Source organism: Eptatretus burgeri, chromosome 9 (assembly GCF_056783735.1).
Source record: "Eptatretus burgeri isolate ZD-2024b chromosome 9, Ebu_testis_v1, whole genome shotgun sequence".
Taxonomy (NCBI): Eukaryota; Metazoa; Chordata; class Myxini; order Myxiniformes; family Myxinidae; genus Eptatretus; species Eptatretus burgeri.
Genome location: NC_140969.1, coordinates 31395836 through 31420786, shown reverse-complemented (window position 1 = coordinate 31420786; position 24951 = coordinate 31395836). Strand labels below are relative to the sequence as shown.

General features: G+C 47.1%; 1 protein-coding gene across 1 annotated transcript in view; it reads right to left on the bottom strand.

Moving 5' to 3' along the window:
* The window catches only part of LOC147019838 (uncharacterized), a 45993-nt gene extending 33262 nt beyond the window's left edge, over positions 1-12731 (bottom strand). Inside the window, exons 1-2 of the mRNA XM_085893768.1 lie at positions 12675-12731; positions 10545-10604 (exon numbers count right to left, since the gene is read on the bottom strand). Of these exons, the coding sequence (XP_085749894.1) occupies positions 10545-10604; positions 12675-12731 (117 nt within the window). The remainder of the gene's footprint in view (positions 1-10544; positions 10605-12674) is intronic.
* Positions 12732-24951: the final 12220 nt, after the last annotated feature.

Below are 24951 nucleotides of genomic sequence, written 5' to 3'. Positions count from 1 at the left end.
GAAATCAAGGTCAGAGATCTTGACATTCCCAAATGATGCACCACAGCTTGATCTCTCCGATATCCTCCCCAGAATCCAGTCCATACAAGTGCTGAAAAGTGTGGGGACCAGAACACACCCCTGACGAACTCCAGGAACAACTGGAAATAAGTCAGAGATGGTACCACCACATCTCACAACACTCAGTACCAGAGTAGAGTTCAGACATCAGATCGATCAGTTTTGGTGGCACCCCACGAGGACCAATAATTCTCCAGAGGGCATCCCGATTCACTGAATCAAATGCTTTACAGAGATCAACATAGGCTGCAAGCAGCCCCTGCAGAAACTCTCGTCTGCGTTCGGTGAGGACCCGAAGAGCAAGGATACGGTTAATCGTTGACCTCTTTGGTGTAAAGCCTGACTGCTCTGGACGCTGGTGCTCAAGCAGATGGTGGCAAACCCCATCAAGAATTATCCGAGCAAAGACCATGCCCGGCACTGAGGGCAGCGTCACCCATCACCCCTCGGTAGTTGGTGCAGTCTTGGCGATCACCCTTCCCTTTCCAGAGAGGGACAACAAGGCCCCTCTTCCAGTCAGTTGGGATGATGCCTGTGTTCCAGGCAGAGCACAGAACTGCATGCAACAACACGAGTGCAGCATTTCCACCAGCCTTGAGATGTTCAGCATGGATGCCACAGATCTTTGGAGCTTTACCCCATTTCAACCGGTTCACCGCAGCCTGTGTTTCCACGAACGAAGGTGGACCACAGTTGATTGGATGGTCAGCAACAGTGATTGTAACACCCCTAACGTCCAACTCGACAGCTGGTGGATTAGCCTGGTACAACCGCTCAAAGTAACCGGCCCAGCGGGCATTCACTTCGGACTCCTTTCCCAAGACCCCACCACCCTCTGCTTTAACTGCAGTACACCGAGGGATGGGCTTGGATGAACGCAATGAGTGAATTCCGCTGAAAGCAAGATGAGAATCACTTGACCAGAGGTGGTGCTCTACCCCCTCACAGATTCCTCGCACATAGGCCTCCTTGTCCACCCTCAGCACGCACAGTTTTACGCCTCAGCTCCCTGAACAGCTCAGCTCTGCCATTCAGCCTAGCACTGCGACTCTGGGCAATGGTATCCAGTGTCCCTTGAGAGACAAAATTCTTCTTCGCCCGACAGGACATTCCAGGCACCCACCCGAAGGGACTGCCTCGGGTTAACCCAAGGAGACCGCCGTCTGATGGACGACACCTCAGCACCACTCAGACACACTATCCCGCAATCTGACCCGGGAATGTTACCCCATGGTTTCCCTCCTGTCATCAAAGGTTTGGGGTCCCAAAGGCATTGCCCCAATCCTGTTATCCGGCGAGTCATCCGATGCGTCATTGAGTATTCCAAAAATGGCATCAGTGCCTGTGTTCTCAAGTTATGTTCAACTGTTCTTCCTTAAGGCCCGGTCACACCTTGACGTTTTAGCCAACGTATGCCGATTTTTTAATTTTTTTTCTAAAACGCTGGCACACGTTGAATACGTTATGGGTAAGTTTTGATAACATTGAGAGCACGCTGAAAAACACTGCCATACGTCGTCGTACGTTGGCTTTAAACGTTGTACTTTTCGGTTGTCCTCAAATTTTTTCATGCTTGAAATTTCACGACGTATGCCGGCGTATGACTCACACGTTCCGCTACGCCGGCCACAAGTTGTATGCACGGTCTGCGATTGTTGACAGACGTCAACACATGCTACTTGTAAGTTAATCATAAGTTGAGACACGCCGAGGTTATGTTTAGTGTACCCGAAACTTATTTCTAACCTATGATTAACGTGTTGTTGGCACGTTACGCGATCGTTGCCACACGTCGACAGACGTTACTTTTAAGTTACTCATAGGCTGAAAGACGTCGGTATAATGGATCGTCCTTGCATCAGCGTCCACGGCCACGGCCAGGACACTTATTTGCAGCATTCTTCAAACTTTTCTTCGGCATGACGAGGATGTTCACACTTCGATGTCGAGCTTGGCTATGATTCCAATTGTCCATCGGCAGCGTCTATTTAAAATAGTCGAGTTTGAGCGTTTTAACACGTTCAGAAGAAACGCTTCAAATTTCCAAACCCCAGCGTCAAAAAACAAAGACGAGTGACAGCAATTTAAATCGTTCATTGTAAACAATGAAAATAGCTGAGTGGTACCATTTAAAAGTCGTTGAGTATAAAAAAAATCCAATTGTTGAGCGCAAGTGTCTACTTTCAATCGTGGAGATGCAGCCATTTAAATCGTTGAGTGGCAGCCTATGAACCTACCCGTGGACACGCGGACGCAAGGACGATCCATCATAACCCACACCCTCCCCCTCACACTCACCGACTACTGCCAACATGAACAAACTACTACTAATACTAATACTAATACTAATACTAATACTAATGCTAATACTAATACTAATACTGATACTGTTACTGCTGACATGGACATCGACTCAAAAAGGAATTCGAAAACACTGTTAGGTTCCCCTTTTATGAACACCATTTTTATATACCAATTTCCAAAACCGCTGGGAACACGTCTTTATATGGCAGTTGTAAGCTAGAAACACATTCATTTTTTTTTTTTGTCGACCAGAAGACGTCATTGGAATACGTCTACATACGTCGATGTGTGTTGGGACTACGTAAAGAATTGGTTCAAAGCACGTCAAACATAAGTTAGAAATAAGTTTCGCGTAAAAAAGACATTACCGTGACGTGTTTCGACTTATGAGTAGCTTATAAGTAGCCTTTGTGGATGTGTGTAAGCGTCCACATATCGTGTGTAAAACTTATCCCCATCGCATGCGGAACGTGTGTCATACACTGAGTACGTCGTAAAATTTTGAACATGTTTAAAATTTCTTGACGTACTCTACTTACTATGACTTATGATAGCGTACTTTAGCATTCTACTCACGTATACCAAACTTACTCATACCGTATTTGACGTGCCCCCAACGTTTTAGACACATTTTTCTTAGGTCGGCATACGCTGGCAAGATCGCCAAGGTGTGACCGCGATGTTGACACTTCCATTTCTACGGCAGTTATGATTCGAATCGTTGTGCGTCAGCCTTTTAATAGGCTACGTCACGACATCGTCGGCGATGCGTGCAACGCGCTATGCCGAAGTTAGACTATCGTTGGGCATCGGTTGTGTAGACCAACAACAAGTTCAGCATTCGTTGGTATAAGTTATCTATAACACAACGAAACGTTCTGTGTCTATTACTAATATGTTATGCATACGACCAACTCGTTATGAATACGTCCGAATCTTAAAAAAAAAAACATCAAAAGTTCAACGTCAGCCAGCGTTTTACATACATTTTAATACGTTGCCATCGCTGGCTAAAACGTCAAGGTGTGACCGGGCCTTTAATCTCTGACTGTTCTCTTTTGCCCATTCTTCACTTTAGGCTGCCACCCATCTGCTTGAAGATAGCCAATGTGAATGTGAGGATGAAAAATATACAAGAAAGGTAGAAAAACAGATCCTCTACATTCCTGGTCTGTGAGCTTCCTTCCAATAAAAATCATTGAACATATTGTTATGGTCCAAGGTTTGAGGTTCGCCATGAGGGTAAGCACTTGAGTTAAGACACCACAAACTGGGCACATTTATAATGCAAGCAATTTATGAAATCAAGGGTGAGGAAAGGTAGATGGACAAACAAGCAAATGTTTTATTTTGTACATTATTTGTCCAGCAGGGGAAAGCAAGGATTGGTGAGGTGTGGCAAAGGAAACGCAATGATTTACAAATACAAGAGACACAATGCAGAGTTACCCAGAAACTAAAACTTTGACAATCTTAATTATACTCACAAAACAGGCACCATCAGAATCATTACCTGAGGAAATTAGAAAGTCCAGAGAAAGAGAGAGCAAGTATGAGGTGGTTTCGACCTCTCAATTACCAGGCCAGGTTGACAGACCAACACAAACGCAGACGCTAAGTAAGGGGTAGGGGGCGAGGAAAACTGAGGGTGTCCACAGTCCATGGTCAGAGGAGGCACTTCCTCTCCCTGTCCTTTTCACCTTGTCATTTACCACAGGTCATCTTCCATCTGCTTGGAAATCAGCCAACATCATAGCATCACATAAAAAAGTGCAAAAACAGATCCCCTTAACTACAGACCAGTTAAGTTACTTTCAATCATCAGCAAGGACATGGATGCATCATTGCAGTTGACATAAAATTATTCCTTTTCTACAACAGCTAGCCTCATCTCAGGTCATTAATTTGGATTCAGACCTGGTCACACTTCCTTAGACATGCTGCTTCTATTCTCCCATCAATGGATGTGTGGTGTATTGGCATAGAGCATTGTGGGGCGTGGAGGGGTTGTAATAGTAGTCACGTGTCGGCAATGCATAGAGCTGTTCTCGCCCGCTAGAGGCTCGGAGTAGTACTCAGTAGTGTACATCCGGACGGGCAATAAACAGAGTTACGACAACCCTCACGACTCTCCGTGCCTTACTGCCTTCCGGACATTACATTGGCGATGAGGCTGTTTCGGTCGACGCATGCAGAGTGCCTGTTTTCCTCGGTATTGACTTTGAGTCGTTGCCGGAGAAATTGGATTGTAGGGCGCACGGAGCGCCGGGAAAATCATCGCAGCTCGTGCGGTACGAGTTCAATCACCTGGCAAGGAGCCCAGGGGAGCGCATCGCGAATTTCGCCGAGCGGGTGAGAGATCTCGCGGTCGCCTGCAAATTCACGTCGAGTGAATGGCAGGCCAGGCTCGAAGATCGTTTTATTTCTGGTTTGCAAGAGTCGGAAATGGTTTCTGCAATTCCACGGCTAGAGGACGAGGACGAGGACATTACATTCAACTCAGAAACGGCGTCGACCGTCGAACAGACTCTGACAGATCCAGAGGTCCGCGCGATGTACCAGGCGCCCACGAACGCACGCACAGTCTTCGGTGTGGGCCGTGGCCAAACGTTGTAACGCGGCCAGTCGGACGGCGATGTAAACACTGAGGGACATCTAAAGCGTGTGTGTCGAATGGCGTTGGCCGCCATTACGGTCATGGATAGCGAGGTGCGGGACGACCCCAGCGACCTGGAGCGCGGCCTGCAGCCTGGGCAAAGCGATCCCGGCGGCCCGGAGCAGGAAATGCAGCCGATGTTGAGCCTGTTTTCAATTGGTCCAAGGGTAACAAGACCAATGACAGTGGAGGTCGAGGTGAACGGGGCACCGATCGTGTTTCAAGTTGATACTGGGGCCACTGTGTCGATCATGGGCGAACAGACCGCTCGTGAACTCCGCGGTCTTCACCTGGTCAGGACGACCCTCTCGCTGTACACGTACACCGGCGAAGCGATTACACCACTTGCTGTGACAGACATCTCGGTGGTATACCAAGGTCAAAGCGCCCTGCTCTCACTGTTTGTGGTACGAGGGGAGGGGCCGGCGCTTTTGGGCCGAGACTGGCTGACTAGCCTCAGGCTAGACTGGACGGCGCCAGTCATTCACCTTGGGCATCCCGTGCCGAGCCGATTAGAGAGTCGGTGGGAGGAGGTGCCTCTTTCGGAGTACGTACCTCCAGATGCGCCTGTGTCTTCTTCGGGCCCCGTACCTCCGTTTGGGCCCGGGCCTCCCTCGAGACCCGAGGGCGAGGTCCCGGTGGCAAGGGCCACGGCGATACAACGTTGGTGTCCATTCATTGCTTCCTGCAACTACGATATACAGTTCCGAAGCAACGGGGAGCATGCCAGCTGCGACGGGCTCTCGCACTTGCGTGGCACGGAGGGTCCACCTTCATCTGGATCAACCAACCAGGGTGATGTGTTGGCACTGGGCCAGGTCAGAGCCAAGCAGGTCACGGTGGAGTCGGCTCATGATAGAGTGCACGCCCTTGTCATTAAGGGGATTTCAACAGGGGATTGGAGCGAGCCGGTCGCATTCAAGAAGTTCGCGGAACGCGACCATCGATGGTGTCCTCTTCGACGTTCAGATGAGGACCTGCACGCAAGTCGCCTCGACGTCGTTAAAACCAAGAGGCTTGCTCGCAGCGTGGTTCATGATTTGTTAATTGTGGTGTGTTTGATTCTCGCGGCACAAGTGATTAAGCATGGCGTTATAAAAGCAAATGCCGACGGTCTGCGTGTGAGCAAAATGTGTTTGATTCGGATCAATGCTTTCTTTTATGGGAAGAACTTGCGGACAATCTTTGCTAATAAAGAGGTCTTCCAGATCCCGGTCTTCGATGACAGTCCGCAGTTCGCTGCAACCTCATGTGTTAGAATTATACTGTGGGAACGCGCTGTACGTAAAGAGCCAACGTAAAGTTTACGTACGTAAAGTACGTAAAGTTTGCATCTGCGCCAACGATGTTTCTGCTGTTGTATGACACTGCTGTGCAGCCAGTCGACGCTGATCGTCCGTGTGGATGTGCGTTGAAGTCTCGGCTGGATATGCCGTGACCTAAGGGGTCCGTGGCAGGGGCAGTGTTGCGCCCGGCGTTGGTGCGCGGTTTTGGTGTGGGACAGCTGGTGATGGAGCCGGCTAATTGCCTGGTTCGGGTTGATGGTGGGGAGCCGGGGTAGGTTCGCTGTGCAGCGTCACCCCCACCCCTGATATTGCCAAGGTCAGATGTGCCAGCCGCCATGGAGCGCAAACCTCTGATCTTGCAAAGGTCAGCCGCGCTGGCGCCCGCGGGGCTTGCAGACTCGGGGTGTTTACCTGATTCAGTCCTGTCTGAGGGAGACGCGCCAAGTTGTCGACTGGGGGCATTTGATGGTGCCGGGGGAGGTTCGCCTGGGGAGTCACCTCGACCTCGCCGGAAGGCGTGTAAGCATGGGCCACCTGGGGGTGCTTCTGCTGCATAGTTATACTGTGCTCCCAAACTTCCCTCTTTATATCTTTAACACGGCCATTGTTATTATGGTCTGCAAACATCATTAGCTTCGTCGTGCAACTCAGTACTCGAGCACCAGTCTACTGCATTTGGAATTCAACTCACTCACACCAACACAGTATATGATGTGATGGGGATGGAAGAGTGTATTATGTGCCAGATTAAAACAACGGCATTATTGTTACAGGTTGTGCGGATGAAGCACGCTTTTCTTTTGGGCCAGCTCATCTGGGTTTGATTCTCAGCCCGACCATTACCCCAGGGTTAGATTAAGTGACGTGGTGCTTGGAGGGTTTTACGTGGTTGATGTCATTTTGTTCCTCTTTGCTTTTATGTCGTAGTATTCTCTGCCTATTATGCTTGTCATTATAATTGTCATTTTATAATCATACTTTTTGGGGGGGGGGGTAGTGTGGTGTATTGTCAGAGAGCGTTGTGGGGGCGTGGAGGCGTTGTGATAGTAGTCACATGTCGGCAATGCATATAGCTGTTCGCGCCCGCTCGAGGCTCGCAGAAGTACTCAGTAGTGTACATTCGGATGGGCAATAAACAGAGTTACGACAACCCTCATCTCCGTGCCTCACTGCCTTCTGGACAATACAGGATGGAGGCCCTCAATATCAGTAATGCCATCAGGGCCATCTCTCTGTACATATCTCAAGCTTTCCATGCAGTCTGGCATCCTGACTTGCTCTCCACACCATCTCCCAAAGGAATCAAACGTCAATTCCACTCTTAGATTGCTGACTTCCTCCACTCTCGTAGCCACCGTGTGTCTCTCAACGGAATCCCTTCATCTCCTGTCCCTGTCAAGGCTGGAGTACCACAAGGCAGTGTTCTCGGCCCCATATTATTCCTAATCTTCATCAATGATCTCTCTGACTCTGGAAAATCCTCTTCATCTCTGCTGATGACTCCACACTCTACCGTAACATTCATCATCCTTTTGACAGATCGGCAGCAGCCTCTTCCCTCTCTTCAGACCTAACAAAAGCAGAAACTGGTCAAGCACTGGAAATATGTCTTTTAACCCTGAGATCTCTCTCTCTCTCTCTCTCTCTCTCTCTCTCTCTCTCTCTCTCTCTCTCTCTCTCTCTCTCTCTCTCTCTCTCTCTCTCTCTCTCTCTCTCTCTCTCTCTCTCTCTCTCTCTCTCTCTCTCTCTCTCTCTCTCTCTCTCTCTCTCTCTCTCTGTCTCTGTCTCTTTCTCTGTCTCTCTCTCTCTCTCTCGCACCCTCTCACTCTCACTCTCACCCTCACTCTCACTCTCACTCTCACTCTCACTCTCACTCTCACTCTCACTCTCACTCTCACTCTCACTCTCACTCTCACTCACTCTCTCACTCACTCTCTCACTCACACTCTCTCTCACACTCTCTCACACTCTCTCTCACACTCTCTCTCTCTCTCTCTCTCTCTCTCTCTCTCTCTCTCTCTCTCTCTCTCTCTCTCTCTCTCTCTCTCTCTCTCTCTCTCTCTCTCTCTCTCTCTCTCTCTCTCTCTCTCCCCCCCCTCTCTACGAAAGGATCATACAACAAACCATCCCATCTACTTTGTCAACAACTCTCTCAAAGAAGTTCAGGCACTTGTACACTTTGGTCTCACTCCCAGTCATGATCTATGTTGGGCAAGCCACATTTCAAAGTTGGCCTCAAAAGCCAGATGCCGACTGGGCATCCTGCGTCGTGCAAAGTTCTTCCTTGGCACACCTGAGCTACTGTCCACAAACAAGGCTTTCATCCAGAGCTTAATGGAGTGCTGCTCTCCCCTCCTGGCTGGCAACCCAGCCTCATACCTTGCTCAGCTTGAAGCCATGGAAAGCAAGGCTTTCAAGATCATTGGAATCTCTCGGGATGAAGCTGAGTCGATGGGCCTGTCACTTCACCACTGCGTACAGGTTGGTGGACTATATGTGTTCTGCCTCTTTTCTGGTCTTGCACCCTCTGCCATCTCTGTGCTCCCCCCCCCTCCCCACAGGTATCTTCAAAATACATGGTGTCTACAAGCATCCTCCTCCTCGTGAAACTGCCAACATCCAGAAAAACTGCTCACCTCCATCATATGTTCCTCTATTTCCCACGTGTGGAACCAACTTCCACACTCTTAAATATCATTATTCCACTTCTTCATGACAGCTGTTCACCACCATCTCAAATCATCTCCCATCCAAAATCTTGTCCTCTTTACTTTTGTTTTTTTACATCTGTTAAACCATCCCCACCACCCTCCCAAAATTTTGCTTCACTATCCATCTTGTCCACCCTTTGCATTCTCCCCTACCACTCATCATTTCCTGCAGACATGTTTGTCTGTTTCCATATATTTTCTCCCTCCACCCTGCATTTAGCATTTTTCTCTTCGCATGCTTGCTGTTCCTTTTGTTATGTTGTGTCCTGATCCATTCTGTATTCTTGCTCTTCCACGAGCCTTGACTATGTATTTTAAAAAAGACTAGAAAGACACTCTTTGACATCACGACGTCATCTAATATGCCTCCACCCACATTATTACATCATTACACATACTTGTGCGAAGTTTGATTTGAATTCCTGAACCCAGAGTCAAAATATTGAATAATTCTGGCTGGCAGACCATGTGTTCAATCAGGTTGAAATGTAAACCATGTATTCCCCATGACAACTCGATCATAATCATGTCGTTTCACGCAGATTGATGAAGCGGTTCAAGAAAAATAAATTTTTAATGATATTCATTCAATCCAATATGGCTGACAGAGGACGTAACCTATTAGTCATTCATGAACACCCTGGCATTCCCAAGCCTTGTGGAACATGTGGGTGAAGTTTCTCCTCGATCTGTTAAATTGTCTGGAGAAGAAGATTTTTCAATGTTTATTTTTTAAAAAATGAATCATCGCTGCCAAATCATATGACCTATGACATCGTCGGTGGAGAACTTTTTGTTTCTCATGGATAGGCGATCATACATGTAAAGTTTTGCCTCGATCTGTTCAGCCATCTAGGAGAAGAAGATTTTTGAAGGTTGATATGTTATAAACAATATGGCTGCCAAACCATGTGACCGATAATGCCATCAATTTGCTTCTCCATCCAACTTCGCCCTCAATGACCCTCAAAAGTTTTCCTACTGACCGGATAAAGCGTTTGAGGTATGCAAATATGACATCACAACAAAGCCACTTTGACATCATCAAAATAAATCACACTTGTTTGCCATGAAGAGTACTTGACATGACTGTGTCAAGTTTCAATTTTTTCCATGGAGCGGTTTCGGAGATAGAGAGGTCCAAAGTTTTTCCTTTTTCCAACATGGCTGCTACATCACATGACCAACGACGTCATGATTATCATTAAAACATTCTACGTGAGTAATCACTCCTTTGGTGAAAGTTTTGTGTCAATTGGAGAAGCAATTGGAGAGAAATCAGAAAATAATGAGCATGGACAGATGTACATACGGACAGACAACCCGAAAACATAATGCCTCCGGTGACTTCCTCAGCGGAGGCTGAAAGACTGCTGTGTGACTCATTCGGGTCATTCGGGTCACCCTTCAATGTCTCCTGAGGTTCCACAATCTCTGCTCCACATATTTTGTACAAATGAATAATTCTGAAGGTGAATGCATTGCTGATGAAGTTGTATGCGTGTTGAGTAATGTGAGTCGTCATACCTTTGAAGGAAAGATCGTGGAGATTGCATCCCAAAGGCAATCCCAAAATCCCCGCGGCTTCTGTGGGAAAGAGAGAGGGACACCAAGGATCGAGAATTAGATGAAGTGTTTTTTGGTGAATTGCTTGCACTTGTTGTCTCAAGCCCCTCAGACAAGGTCGGAATGGAGGGACGTTAAAATGAGCTCCAACCGACTGACCGATCATCCGTCCATATACTATTGTGTACACAATATCTCAACAATAGTTGAACATTTAGCTTTCATATTACAGATATCTATAACTCATGAAATTATCTCAACCTAATTAGATCACCATGTGATTGGCTGAATTCTGTTCCCATGGCAACCATCTCACTAACTTGCCTTATGTACCCGATATTTCAAAAACCGTTCAATATTGAGCTTTCATATTACACACCTATTCCTGTTCACACCCATAAAACGGGACTCAGAGTATCAGCTCCTTGTTGAGGCTGCAGAGATTCGGAACCACCAAGGTACCTTTATAGCGAAATACCTTTATAGCATTTATACCTTTATAGCACTTAACGCGTGCACATGAGAGAATAGGAAACAACAACAACAACAACAACAACAACAACAACACAATATCCCTGGCTATTTGGAATCCGTGTCGTTAGCTATGACCTTTTGCTTCCGGTTGTTTTTAAACGCTGTGCTGTGTATAAACACGATTGGGTTTTATTTCTATCTTGTGAATATTACTTAACGCGTGCACATAAGAGAATAGGAAACAACAAAAACAACACAATACCCTGGCAATTGCGAATCCGTGTCATTGGCTATGACCCTTTTGCTTCCGTTTTTTTTTTTTTGCTTCTGGTTTTTTTTTTTCCGGTTTTTGTCATGGGGAATGATGCATGCCGGGAAATAAAGGCATCGTCGGAGACATGAAAGACCCAAATAATATCAGACATAGTGTATATTTCCTCCACTGATTTTAATAAAGATATCTCCCACATCATCAAAAAATAATTTTTAATTGTGATTTACGTTATTTGATCGCTGATCCCGAATCCAGGCCGAAGTAACCGGAAATTGCGTATACAGTTGTGAACAAGTTGTAGGTAAAGTCAGAAGTGAATGTAAGAAGAATACTACGTTCACTTCTAGTATTTATTTTTTTCAGATGAGATCCTGTTCTCGGCGGTGTAGTTGTTGTTGTGAAGGTAATGTAGAGGTATAATGCTAAGGTAATATTTTTTTTTAGATGAGATCCTGTTCTCGGCGGTGTAGTTGTTGTGAAGGTAATGTTGAGGTAATAATTGTTTTTGCAGATGAGATCCTGTTCTAGGCGGTGTAGTTGTTGTTGTGAAGGTAATGTTGAGGTAATATTTATTTTTGCAGATGAGATCCTGTTCTTGGCGGTGTAGTTGTTGTTGTGAAGGTAATGTTAAGATAATATTTATTTTTTCATAGCAAAAAGACGGTTTAATTTGATATATTTAAGAAGCGAATGTAAGAAGTGTGCTGTGTGGGCGTGGAGTGAGGGATGGGCGTGGAGTGCTTATATTACTCGGCCGCTAGAAGTAGTCAGTAGTGTACATCCGGGCACACATTAAAGCAGAGTTACAACACTCTGCTCGTATCTGTCTGCACCTCGGACATTACAATTGGGACGATGGATGGAATCTGGGTCACTACGCATGGCAAGGTGCCTGTCTTCATCGGCGATGACTTTGAATTGTTTTCGGAACAATTGGGGTGCTATTTCCACGTGAATGATGTGGTCGAAGAGAGCAAGCAAAAGTCGATCTTGCTCGCCTCGCTGTCGCCGGAACATTATTGACTACTGAGTGATTTGGTGGCGCCAGACAAGCCCGTGGGGACACGTTATCGTTTCAGGACATTGTGCAGAAGATGACAGCACACGTGGCGCCGGAGAAGTCATTACAGCTGGTGTGATACCAGTTCGATCACCTGGGGCGCGAAAGGTCCGGGAGAGCGCGTCGCGGATTTTGTGGCGTGAGTGAAGCATTTGTCCGTGGCCTGCAAGTTCACGGCGGGGAAGCGTCCAGCTCGACTCAGAGATCGGTTTGTTTCCGGATTACAAGATGCAAAAATGCTGTCGGCGGTTCTACGGCAGAGGGGTGAAGACATTACATTCACCTCGGCGGTCAAAACTGCTACAGCTGTCGAGCAGACTCTCGGAGATGTCTGAGACATCGCCGGCCAGAGCATGACAGGTGATCCGGGAGTCCACGCGATGTCCCAGGTGCCCCAGGCCGCTCGCACGACCTTCGGTGCGGGCAGGGGCCAGACGTCGCAGCGCGGCCGCACGGGCGGCGAGGTGAACACACAGGGTTGGGGGTGTGGAGGTGGACACCTGCGGCGTGTGTGCCCATACAGAAACAGCGTATGTTTATATTGTCACAAGGTGGGCCACCTGAAGCGTGTGTGCCGGTGGCATTGGCCACCATTAAGGTGTTGGATGGCGATATGCGGGACGATTCCGACGGCCCGGGGCAAGACCTGCAACCTGCGCAAGGTGACCTGGGGCGGAACCTGCAGCCAATGATGAGCCTGTTCTCGATGGGTTCTGCGGCGACACGACCGATGACGGTGGAAATCGAGGTGAATGAGACGCCGATCACATTTCAGATTGATACTGGAGCGGCGGTGTCGATCATAGGCGAACAGACCGCGCGTGGACTCAAGGGCCTGAGGCTTATCAGGTCAAACCTCACGCTGTACACGTACACCAGCGAAAGGATAACGCCGATTGGAATGGCGGACATAGATGTGGTTTACCAAGGCCAGGACAACGTGCTCACGTTGTGCGTGGTGAAGGGGGAGTGTCTGTCTCCCCTTGGTCGGGACTGGCTGACCCGCATCAGGCTGGACTGGACAGCAGTTCACCTTGTGCAAACAATTCCAAGCCGATTTGAAGATCAGTTGGAAAAGGTGCTTCAAAAGCATCAAGAATTATTTTGCCTCGAGCTGGGAAGACTCAAAGGCATGCAGGCAAAGCTGTTCATGAAGGAGGGGGTGGTTCCTCGTTTTTATAAACCAAGGCCGGTTCCATATGCCCTGCGGGATAGGGTCAAGGGTGAACTGGATAGACTGGAGGCCTGTGGAGTGATTGAGCGGGTGTCGCACTCAGACTGGGCCACCCCGGTCGTCATGGTGCTGAAACGAAATGGTGATGTCAGATTGTGCGGGGATTTCAAGTCCACAGTTCACCCGGGGCTCAGCGTGGAGCAATATCCGCTGCCGTCAATCGATGACATATATGCACAGTTGGCCGGAAGTCAATACTTCACGAAGCTTGATCTGCGTGATGCATATTTTCAGAGCGATGGACCCCGAGAGCAGCGACCTTTTGACAATCAATACATGTCAAGGGCTCTATTCCTACACCCGGCTCTGTTTCGGAATTGCTTCGGCCCCGGCCTTATGGCAGAAGGCCATGGACCAAGTTTGCATTGGCCTGCCCGCTCAGACCTACCTGGACGACATGCTTATTGCGGGGAAAACGGCAGAGGAACACCTCGCTAACATTGACATGGTGCTGATGAAATTGGAGGCGTGCGGCCTGCGCTTGAACAGGGACAAGTGCGCGTTCTTCAAACAACGGTTGGAGTACCTCGGGCACATCATCACGCCGGAGGGGCTGTTGAAAGGCTCTAGGAAGGTGGAGGCAATTCAGCACATGCCACCACCCCACGACAAGACGCAGCTGCGCTCATTCATTAGTATGGCGAAGTATTACCACAGATTCGTGCGCGAGCTCAGCTCGCAGCTGGCGCCGTTGACACGGTTGCTCAAAAAGGACGAACGCTGGGAATGGAGGCCTGAACACCAGGCGGCGTTCGACCGCGTCAAGCGACTGTTCAGGGAGGATACGGTCCTCGTTCACTACGAGCCTGCACGTCCGCTCTTCTTGGCATGCAACAGCTCTGCATACGGCATTGGGGCGGTGTTCTCCCACAAGATGGACGATGGTTCCGAGCGACCTGTTTGTTTTGCTTCCCGAAGCCTGTCTGCGACGGAGCAGGAATGTGCCCAGATCAAGCGCGAGGCTCTCAGGCTCGTATGGGGTGTGCGGAGGTTTCACCAATACCTGATGGGGTGGCATTTCACTTTGCAGACAGATCATAAACTGCTCCAATTCATCTTGAGACCTGAGCGCGGGGTGCCGGTGGCGGCGGCCGCGCGAATACAGCGGTGGTGTCTGTTCCTTGCTGCCTACAGCTATGATATCCAGTTCCGAAGCACCGAGAAGCATGCTAACTGCGAAGGTCTCTCACGCTTGCCTTGCGCGGAGGGTCCAGCTTCGTCTGAATCAGCCGACCGGGTTGATGCGTTTGCACTAAACCAAATCCAGAGCGGGCCGGTCACGGCCCAACAGGTCGCCATGGAATCGGCTCATGACCCGGTGCTCGCCCGTGTGGTTCAGGCGATTTCTACGGGAATTGGAATGATCTACCTTCGACACCGACTTTTCAGCCGTTCGCGTCGCGCAAGTCAGAGCTGTTGTTGGTGCGACGGTGCATTATGTGGGGAATGAGAACGATAATTCCACCGAAGTTCAGGCAGCATTGTTTGGAAGAACTACATCTCAGTCACCTTGGTGTCGTGAAAACCAAGAGTCTTGCTCGCGGCCTGTTGTGGTGGCTGGGGTTGGATAAAGACATTGAACTATTGATTAAGCATTGCGCCACTTGTCAGGCAGATGCCGATAATTCGCGTCGAGTTTCGGGACTGTGGCCGATCCCAACCAGGGCCTGGTAGAGAGTACATGTGCATTTTGCAGGTCGTGTTAGAGGTAAAATGTTTTTGATTGTGATCGATGCGTTCTCTAAATGGCCGGAGGTTGTGGTCATGCAGAGTACCTCGGCGGACGTTACGGTGGAGAAACTGCGGACGATCTTTGCTAATAAAGGATTACCCGAGATTCTAGTTTCTGAAAACGGTCCGCAGTTCGTCGCAGGTGTGTTTGAGAATTTTGTGCGTCAAAATGGTATTCGACATCTGAAGTCTGCACCGTATCATCCCGCTACGAACGAGCAGGCGGAATCATTTGTTAAAATGTTGAAACGTGCTTTGCATAAAGGGAAGTTTGCGCCTGCGCAGACAGTGATTGATATATTTTTGCTGCACTATAGAAATGCTGTTCATCCGGCCACCGATGATTCTCCTGCCATTCGTCTATGTGGGCGTGCATTGAGGTCTAGACTGGATTTGCTGCGACCCGGGAGGTCGGTAGCTGGGGTGGTGTTGCGCCCGACGTCAGTGCATGGTTTTGATGTGGGACAGCGGGTTATGGTGCGTGATTATTACCACGATTCCAAATGGGTGCCGGCCGTGGTTTCTGTCAGACTGGGACCGGCAAATTACATGGTTCAGACTGATGGTGGGAAGGTGTGGAAACGGCACGTGGACCAAATGCATGACCGCTGACCCCCCCCCCCCCCACCCCATGCTGAGCGACAGGGAGCCACCACCTCCGTTGTCGCCGGGGCCATTGTATCCCTAAGGCCGCACGCGCCGGGGCGGATCAGGCCTAGCCCGGAAGCGTCTGAGCCTGGGCCAGTTGGCGGCGCTGTCCGCCCGGGGCGGATCAGGAGGCGTCCGCGCAACTTGCAGGATTTTGAATGTGATTAGTGTCATTTTGTCATTTTATGATGGTGGTTTTATAATTATGAATTGTCTTTTTGGAAGGGGAGGAGTGTGCTGTATGGGCGTGGAGTGAGGGATGGGCGTGGAGTGCTTATATTCCTCGGTCGCCAGAAGTAGTCAGTAGTGTACATCCGGGCACGCATTAAAGCAGAGTTACAACACTCTCGGCTCGTATCTGTCTGCACCTCGGGCATTACAAGAATAATTCTACGTTCGCTTCTAGGCATTGCCTATTCCATATAAGCGAACGCAGTGAGCTTCATACTTAACGCGTGCACATGAGAGAATAGGAAACAACAACAATACAATACCCCTGGCTATTTGGAATCCGTGTCGTTGGCTATGACCTTTTGCTTCCGGTTGTTTTTAAACGCTGTGCGGTGTATAAACACAATTGGGTTTTATTTCTATCTTGTGAATATTACTTAACGCGTGTACATGAGAGAATAGGAAACAACAAAAACAACACAATACCCTGGCAATTGTGAATCCGTGTCGTTGGCTATGACCCTTTTGCTTCCGTTTTTTTTTTTTTTGCTTCTGGTTTTTTTTGTTTCTGGTTTTTGTCATGGGGACTGATGCATGTCGGGATATAAAGGTATCATCGGAGACATGAAAGAACCAAATAATATCAGACATGGTGTATATTTCCTCCACTGATTTTAATAAAGATATCTCCCGCATCATCAAAAAATAATTTTTAATTGTGATTTACGTTATTTGATCGCTGATCCCGAATCCAGGCCGAAGTAACCGGAAATTGCCTATACAGTTGTGAACAAGTTGTAGGTAAAGTCAGAAGCGAATGTAAGAAGAATACTACGTTCGCTTCTAGCATTTATGTTTTTAGATGAGATCCTGTTCTAGGCGGTGTAGTTGTCGTTGTGAAGGTAATGTTGAGGTAATATTAATTTTTTTAGATGAGATCCTGTTCTAGGCGGTGTAGTTGTCGTTGTGAAGGTAATGTTGAGGTAATATTAATTTTTTTAGATGAGATCCTGTTCTAGGCGGTGTAGTTGTCGTTGTGAAGGTAATGTTGAGGAATTTTTTTTTTCAGATGAGATCCTGTTCTAGGCGGTGTAGTTGTTGTTGTGAAGGTAATGTTGAGGTATAATGTTGAGGTAATTATTTTTTTTTTTAGATCAGATCCTGTTCTAGGCGGTGTAGTTGTCGTTGTAAAGGTAATGTTGAGGATTTTTTTTTTCAAATGAGATCCTGTTCTCGGCGGTGTAGTTGTTGTGAAGGTAATGTTGAGGTAATATTAATTTTTGCAGATGAGATACTGTTCTAGGTGGTGTAGTTGTTGTTGTGAAGGTAATGTTAAGGTAATATTGATTTTTTTCATAGCAAAAAGACTTTAATTTGATATATTTAAGAAGCGAATGTAAGAAGAAGTCCACGTTCGCTTCTAGGCTTTGCCTATTCCATATTATTTCCTTGTACCCTCCTGAGGGTAACCTCCCTCGAGGTCTCGGGGTGCACGACCTTTATCATGGAATGTCTTGATATTACACTCAGGTGATTAACATAAGATGTTGAAAGAGATATGAAGAGCAGTCAGACAAGATCAAAGAAAAGAGTATTAGTATATACTCCCTCACTGACACTGCAGCAGAATGAAGGGAAATGAGACAACGATCACGTGACATCTTATTCGTGACACATTAATTAATTGTGAAGAATTTGCTGAAGGAAACACGAAATGGCGGACTTTGATCATTTCGTTCATTATTTATTAATACCAATTCTCACACGATATTTAAGTGAAGGAAGACTCCCTGCAGGCGAACATCGGTGTTTCAACATTTCCGTGATTGAAATTATTTATTTTACGTGAGCAAACACAGCACTGAACACATTTTTAACCCCCACCCACCACGACCCCCTCCACCATCTACACCCCTCCAATTCCAATCCTCTGGTGTAAGAATCCTTCAAACCCTCCCATCCCCGAATCGTTTTCTCCTCACAAACTTCTTCCCTTCTCTTCCCATTCCTTTCATCTGCCTCTCCCCATCTGATCTCTCTCAGCTCAGTAATAATCTTGTTAAATTTGCGTATGTAATACATACACGGGTCATTCACCCTTTCCACGTTGAATCGGAGTTCGTGAAAGCACGAAATCATCTCCTGAAGCCCCACGGTGACCTGCTGGAATCCCTACAAATTGGTGCTTCTGATAAAAGGGGCCACGACACGGTGACCTCGCCATGACATCGGTGTGGTGAATGTGAAATTCACGTGTGAAGGAAGGACCATCGATCGCGACAAAACCCGCCGCGGTGGTCGCTTGTTGGGAGAAAACAGGGCAAACGGAGGAACCAACACCCGAGTGGGGAAAAAGTTTGGTTTTTCCGCCAAAAAAACAACGAATCCCTTCACCTCACTTACTGGGTACTTGTAACATCGAACCAGGTTAACACTTACTGGGTACTTGTAACATCGAACCAGGTTAACACTTACTGGGTACTTGTAACATCGAACCAGGTTAACATGTCTCAGTACGAGTTCCGAGGATTCTAAACAATGTAATCAATCCCAGACTCGAACTCCTCGTTTCAAACTCACCGGTTTAAAGTACGAAGTTAACGAGTCATGGTGAAACACGAACAATCTCAAGGCCATGGGGATCAGAAAAACGTAAGCCCACTTCATCGTGCTGTCGTACGAAGGGACAATGAATTGTAATTTGAAAGCCGTGAGAACAAATAGCCTGACTGCGTCTGTGACATAATTTGCAATTGTGACGTCAGGCTGTGACGTCATTTGCAATTGCGTGTTTCAGTATGCGTTAATATACTTTTGTGATTCAAACATATCGGTTATGTGTATTTTTTTCCTCCGAATTTTAATCACAGTTTACATTAAGGCACAGAGAACAAAGCTTATGGCTTGAAATCCTGTCTGGAAGAAATTTATTCATTCCAAACTCATTAATTCAGGGCATTCGTGGTGTTATTCACAATGAGACAACGTGTTTCTGCGCTTGAAAATACTTACAGATATGACATTGCAGTCATTGGGCTTAATTCGTTATACTTATTTAATTGTACAAGTTCGCTGAAGTGTGACGTACGTCATTAATGTGATGAACGACACAGCGTCCAGTATCGTTGAGAATCGTTTCAAATCGAGAGTAATGTTCCATGAGTAAACAGCTTGCTTGGTTCAAAATGCTCGAGCAAGCACTCCAAAGGAACGGAGTGTTCGGAACTGCTTAGCAACATGGCGGTCTCCATGGAAACAACGTAATCGTGGTACTCGAGGAAATGCTGTCCCAGTTGTCATTTTCAGTTTTACTTGATCCTCTTGTGACAACTTCCCAAAACAAATTTATTATGTTCGCAGGGGCGACAGAGTCCGAGGAAGAGGGGAAAAAAGATAAATTAAAACTGTGAGCAGTGATGCAGGGGCCCAAGCATCACTTGTCCAAAATGAAGCAATTTCACACCACGAAACCTGGGTGCTCAACATATATGTTCCCCAGGGGTGCTTGATCATATGTGGCAAGTTTCACATCAATTGGTTGAATGCTGTTGAAGAAGAAGATTTTTAAGAGGCTCAGCTTATATCCAACATGGCGGACAAAGCACTTGACCTGTGAGCTCTGAGCTACATCATTAGGAAATGGAAAGAATATGGAACTACCCAGACTCTTCCGATAGCTGGCTGTTTGACCAAACTGAGCAACTGGGCAAGAAGGACCTTATCAGGGAGGTGACCAAGAACCCACACTGTAAATTTGGCCTTTTAACCTTTTAGTTATGTTCCAGCAAATCCAACCCATCCCTTTCCTGACAGGAATATTGAGGAGTAAGAAGGAGGGGAGAGGAGAGGAGAGGAGGGAGAGAGGAGGGAGATGAAGGGAGATTGAGGCAGGGAGAGGGCGAGGCAGAGAGAGGGCGCTGCAGGGTGGGGAGCGAGGAAGGAAGGGGGAACAGAAAGGGAAGGCAGCATGAGGGGAGGGCAAGGGAAAGCAGTGTAAGGGGAGGGTCCGACAGGACATAACCACCGTATGGACACGTCCGGAGATAACCACCATCCAGATATGTCAAGGAAACGTAGCGTGAGGATAGAGCAAGTTAAGGCAGTGTGAGGGGAGGGTCTCTCCAGACATAACCACCGTCCGAAGATAACTACGGTCTGGATGACGGGTATACTAAGGGGGTGGGAGAAAGATAAGGGGGGAGAGAGAGGTCTTGAGGAGGGAAGAGGTAGGGACACCAAGGAGAGGTGGGGGAGCGAGGAAGCAGAGGGGAGCGAGGAGGGATGGGGGAGTGAGGAGAGTGGGGGGGCAAAGAGGGGCAAAAAAAGCAGTAAACAATACGTAAATAAAATGTGCGAACCATCTTCTGGGATGCCAAAGGATGCATACTGGTCGATTTCCTGACAAAAGGGAAACCGCGTAAAACATGGCTCGCTACGTTCAGACGCTCAAGAAACTGAAATGTGCACTTCAGGAAAAGTGCCTGATGAAAAAAGCTGGAATCTTTCAACATGACAATGCCAGACTGCAAACTGCATGTCTGCCATTGGAGGAAATCTCAAAGAATGGCTGGGGACGTGCTGGCCCATCTCCCGTACAGTTTAGACTTGGCCTTCTCAGAATACCATATGTTTGAGCCCTTAAAATATCACACGAGAGACCAGCAATATTAAAATAACGAGACAGTCCAGATAGCAATGCAGAGCTGTTGCGACCTGTTGGAACAGATTTCTACCACAGCAAGATTTTTAAGCTCGTGCAGCGCTGGCGGAAATGTGCTGAATGTTCTGGAGATCTTGTACAAAAGTAATGTGGTATGTCCAGTTGCCATTGACAACATCAGTTATCTCACATGTACCTTTGTTTTACTGCACAATAAACATGCCGATGACTTTTAGTGTGGCCCTCGTATATCACAATCCTTACTACCTTCTCTAATGTTGACCTCTGCAATTTCATCATTAAGCCTCCATAGGATAGCGGAAGGCTTATTGCTGTTGTCAGGTTTGTTTCTAAAATTAACACCCCCAATTTTTAATGGTACCACAGAGTTTCTTCGAACCCTCAGGATACTAACCCACCATTTGGAAAAAAAAATTGTTTCTTTTTTCTTCCTGCACTCCCAACACTCCCAATTTCTGAGCTGTATCAATTTTCAAGCTGCATCTTAGAGCCAGCTGGGACTTTCAGAATTAAATTATGCACCATAATTTGAATATATAGTATGTGGGGTTGTCATAATTGTTTGACCAAGATGTAATTTTTATGGTCATGACCCAATTCCAAACATTTTAACATTTTCAGCAAACCTCATTACTTGACTAAGGTTTATCTGATCATAACAAAATTGCCTTTTCTCATTTCCTCCCACAGAATCATTCCTCCCTCAACACATCCCTGACTCATTTGTCTCTCCCTGGCAACTGTATCATCTGGTTTGATCGACCTAAACCCCATCCTCGTGGTGGAGTTGCACTGCCCGTCAAGAACTCCATTTCTCACTCTCCGTGTGCTGCTATTACACCTCACTAAACCCAGGAGTTCCTCTAGCTATGGCATCCCCTCCACTCACACCTAATGAAAGTCTGTGTGTTGTACCATTCTCCCAACTGTGACAACTTCATCGACATCTCTCTCAGACGACATGGACTAACTTTTAACCACTCATCCTCAAATGTGGTGATTTCAATTGTCACCATGTTAAATGGCTGGGTGTTGGTTCTCGTACTCTCGTACTCTCGTTCTCTCTCGTTCTCTCTCGTTCTCTCTCGTTCTCTCTCGTTCTCTCTCGTTCTCTCTCGTTCTCTCTCGTTCTCTCTCGTTCTCTCTCGTTCTCTCTCGTTCTCTCTCGTACTCTCTCGTACTCTCTCTCTCTCTCTCGTTCTCTCTCTCTCTCTCTCTCTCTCTCTCTCTCTCTCTCTCTCTCTCTCTCTCTCTCTCTCTCTCTCCCTCTCTCTCTCTCTCTCTCTCCAGCCATGGCACTTCTGCAAAGGACTTCTGTGTGACTCCATGGAATTGACTCCATCTGTAAAGTTTCCCACCTGAATGTCTCCAAATGGCAAATCTTCCTTTCTGGATTTGGTTATGACCAACTTCCCCACCAATGTATCTTGCTCTTCCGATGCCACAATAGGATCATCTGATCACATACTTGTGATAGTAAACACCTGTCTGGCCATTCTCAGAGAACAGCCTCAATGCCGGAGACTTTGACAGTTGACTCAAGCAAACTGGCAAGGACTGCGAGCAGTCATCACACTTCAGGAGTGATCTCCTACATTTAATACCCCTGATATTAATTCAGCCTGGGAATGCTTCCACAGAAACTTGATCTCTCTTATGCACATATTCATTCCATCTCGTCTTCACTTATCTTATGCAAGCTCACACCCTTGGAACTCTGAATCCTGGAGTGAGGCAGTTGCTTTAAACCAAACAACTTGGAGTTCTCCTCCTGGAAGGAAAATCCAACCAAAGCAATCTCAGATCAATTCACAAAGCCCGCAACAAGTGTCTGTCTTTTCTCAGGAGAGCCAGAAAACAAAGTCTGTCCAACCTCAGCAATAAACCTTCAAAATACTCTCCCACCTCTAAAACCCGACATCACATTATCATGTCTGTCTCTGGTGCATCCAAATGCACCCTCACTCCAAATGGCACCACAGCCAACTCCACTTGTGAGAAGGCTGAATGCCTCAATTATGTGTTTGCTTCCAAATCTTCTCTGTCTGTCTCTGTCTCTGTCTCTGTCTCTCTCACTCTCTCTCCTTTCCAATCATACCGAACTGCTCTTGGACTCTGTCTTTTGCACCGAAGAAGTTGGGAAGCTTCTGGCAACCCTTGACTGACTTTCCAACTGGATTGGACAGCATCAGCTCACATGTCTTAAAAACTTGCTCTGTCTCTGTCTCTGTCTCTGTCTCTGTCTCTGTCTCTGTCTCTGTCTCTGTCTCTGTCTCTGTCTCTGTCTCTGTCTCTGTCTCTCTCTCTCTCTCTCTCTCTCTCTCTCTCTCTCTCTCTCTCTCTCTCTCTCTCTCTCTCTCTCTCTCTCTCTCTCTCTCTCCCTCTCCCTCTCTCCCTCTCTCTCTCTCGTAGCCAACATGTGGCTCTCAACGGAATCCTTTCATCTCCTGTCCCTGTCAAGGCTGGAGTACCCCAAGGCAGTGTTCTTGGCCCCATATTAATCCTAATCTTCATCAATGATCTCTCTGACTCTGGAAAATCCTCATCTCTTTGCTGATGACTCCACACTCTGCTGTAACATTCATCATCCTTTTTACAGATAGGCAGCAGCCTCTTCCCTCTCTTCAGACCTTGACAAAAGCAGAAACTGGTCAAGCACTTGAAAAGTGTCTTTTAACCCTGAGAAATCCTGTGTCTGTCTGTCTGTCTCTCTCTCTCTCTCTCTCTCTCTCTCTCTCTCTCTCTCTCTCTCTCTCTCTCTCTCTCTCTCTCTCTCTCTCTCTCTCTCTCTCTCTCTCTCTCTCTCTCTCTCTCTCTCTCTCTCTCTCTCTCTCTCTCTCTCTCTCTCTCTCTCTCTCTCTCTCTCTCTCTCTCTCTCTCTATCTATCTATCTATCTATCTATCTCTCTATCTCTCTATCTCTCTATCTCTCTATCTCTCTATCTCTCTCTCCTCCCCCCCCCTCTCTACGAAAGGACCATACTACAAACCCTCCCATCTACTTTCTCAACAACCCTCTCTAAGAAGTTCAGAAGTACTCTTTGACCTCACTCTCAGCCGTGATCTCTCTTGGGCAAGCCACATTTCAAAGTTGGCCACAAAAGCCAGATGCCGACTGGGCACTCTCCATCGTGTGAAGTCATTCCCTGAACCACCTGAGCTCCTCTCTACAAACGAGGCTTTAATCCAGAGCTTGATGGAGTGCTACTCTCCCATCCTGGCTGGCAATCCTGCCTCATACCTTGCTTAGCTTGAAGCCATGGAAAGCAAGGCTTTCAAGATCATTGGAATCTCTCGTGATGAAGCTGAGTCGATGTGTCCAATCAGGTTGAAATATAAACCATATATTCCTCATGACTACGAGATCATAATTATGACGTTTCACGTTGATTGATGAAGCGGTTCAAGAAAAATAATTTTTTAAAGATTTTTGTTAAATCCAATGTGGCTGGCCAGACCACGTAACCTATTAGTTATTCATGAACACCCTGGTATTCCCAAGTTTTGGGGAACATGTGGGTGAAGTTTCCTCTCGATCTGTTAAACTGTCTGTGGAAGAAGATTTTTCAGTTTCGTTTTCAAAAAATCATCGCTACCAAATAATGTGATCTATGACATCATCGGTGGAGAATCCAATATGGCTGCCAAACGATGTGTTATACATCAAAAGGGGGGGGGGGGATTTTTTGTTCCTCATGGATAGGCGACCATACCTGTGAAGTTTTAGCTCGATCTGTTCAGCCGTTTCGTCAAAGAATATTTTGAAGGTTTTTATGTTTGAAATAATATGGCTGCCAAACCACGTGACCCGTGACGTCATCAATTTTTCCCCCAGACAACTTAGCCCGAGATGACCCTCAAAAGTTTTCATACTAATCGGATAAAGCGTTCGATGTCTGCAAATATGACATCACAACAAAGCCACCTTTGACATCATCAAAAAAATCACTTGTTTGCCATGAAGAGTACTTGACATGACTGTGTCAAGCTTCAATTTTTTCCATGGAGCGGTTTTGGAGATAGAGAGGTCCAAAATTTTTCCTTTTTCCAACATGGCTGCTACATCACATGACCAACGACGTCATGATTATCATT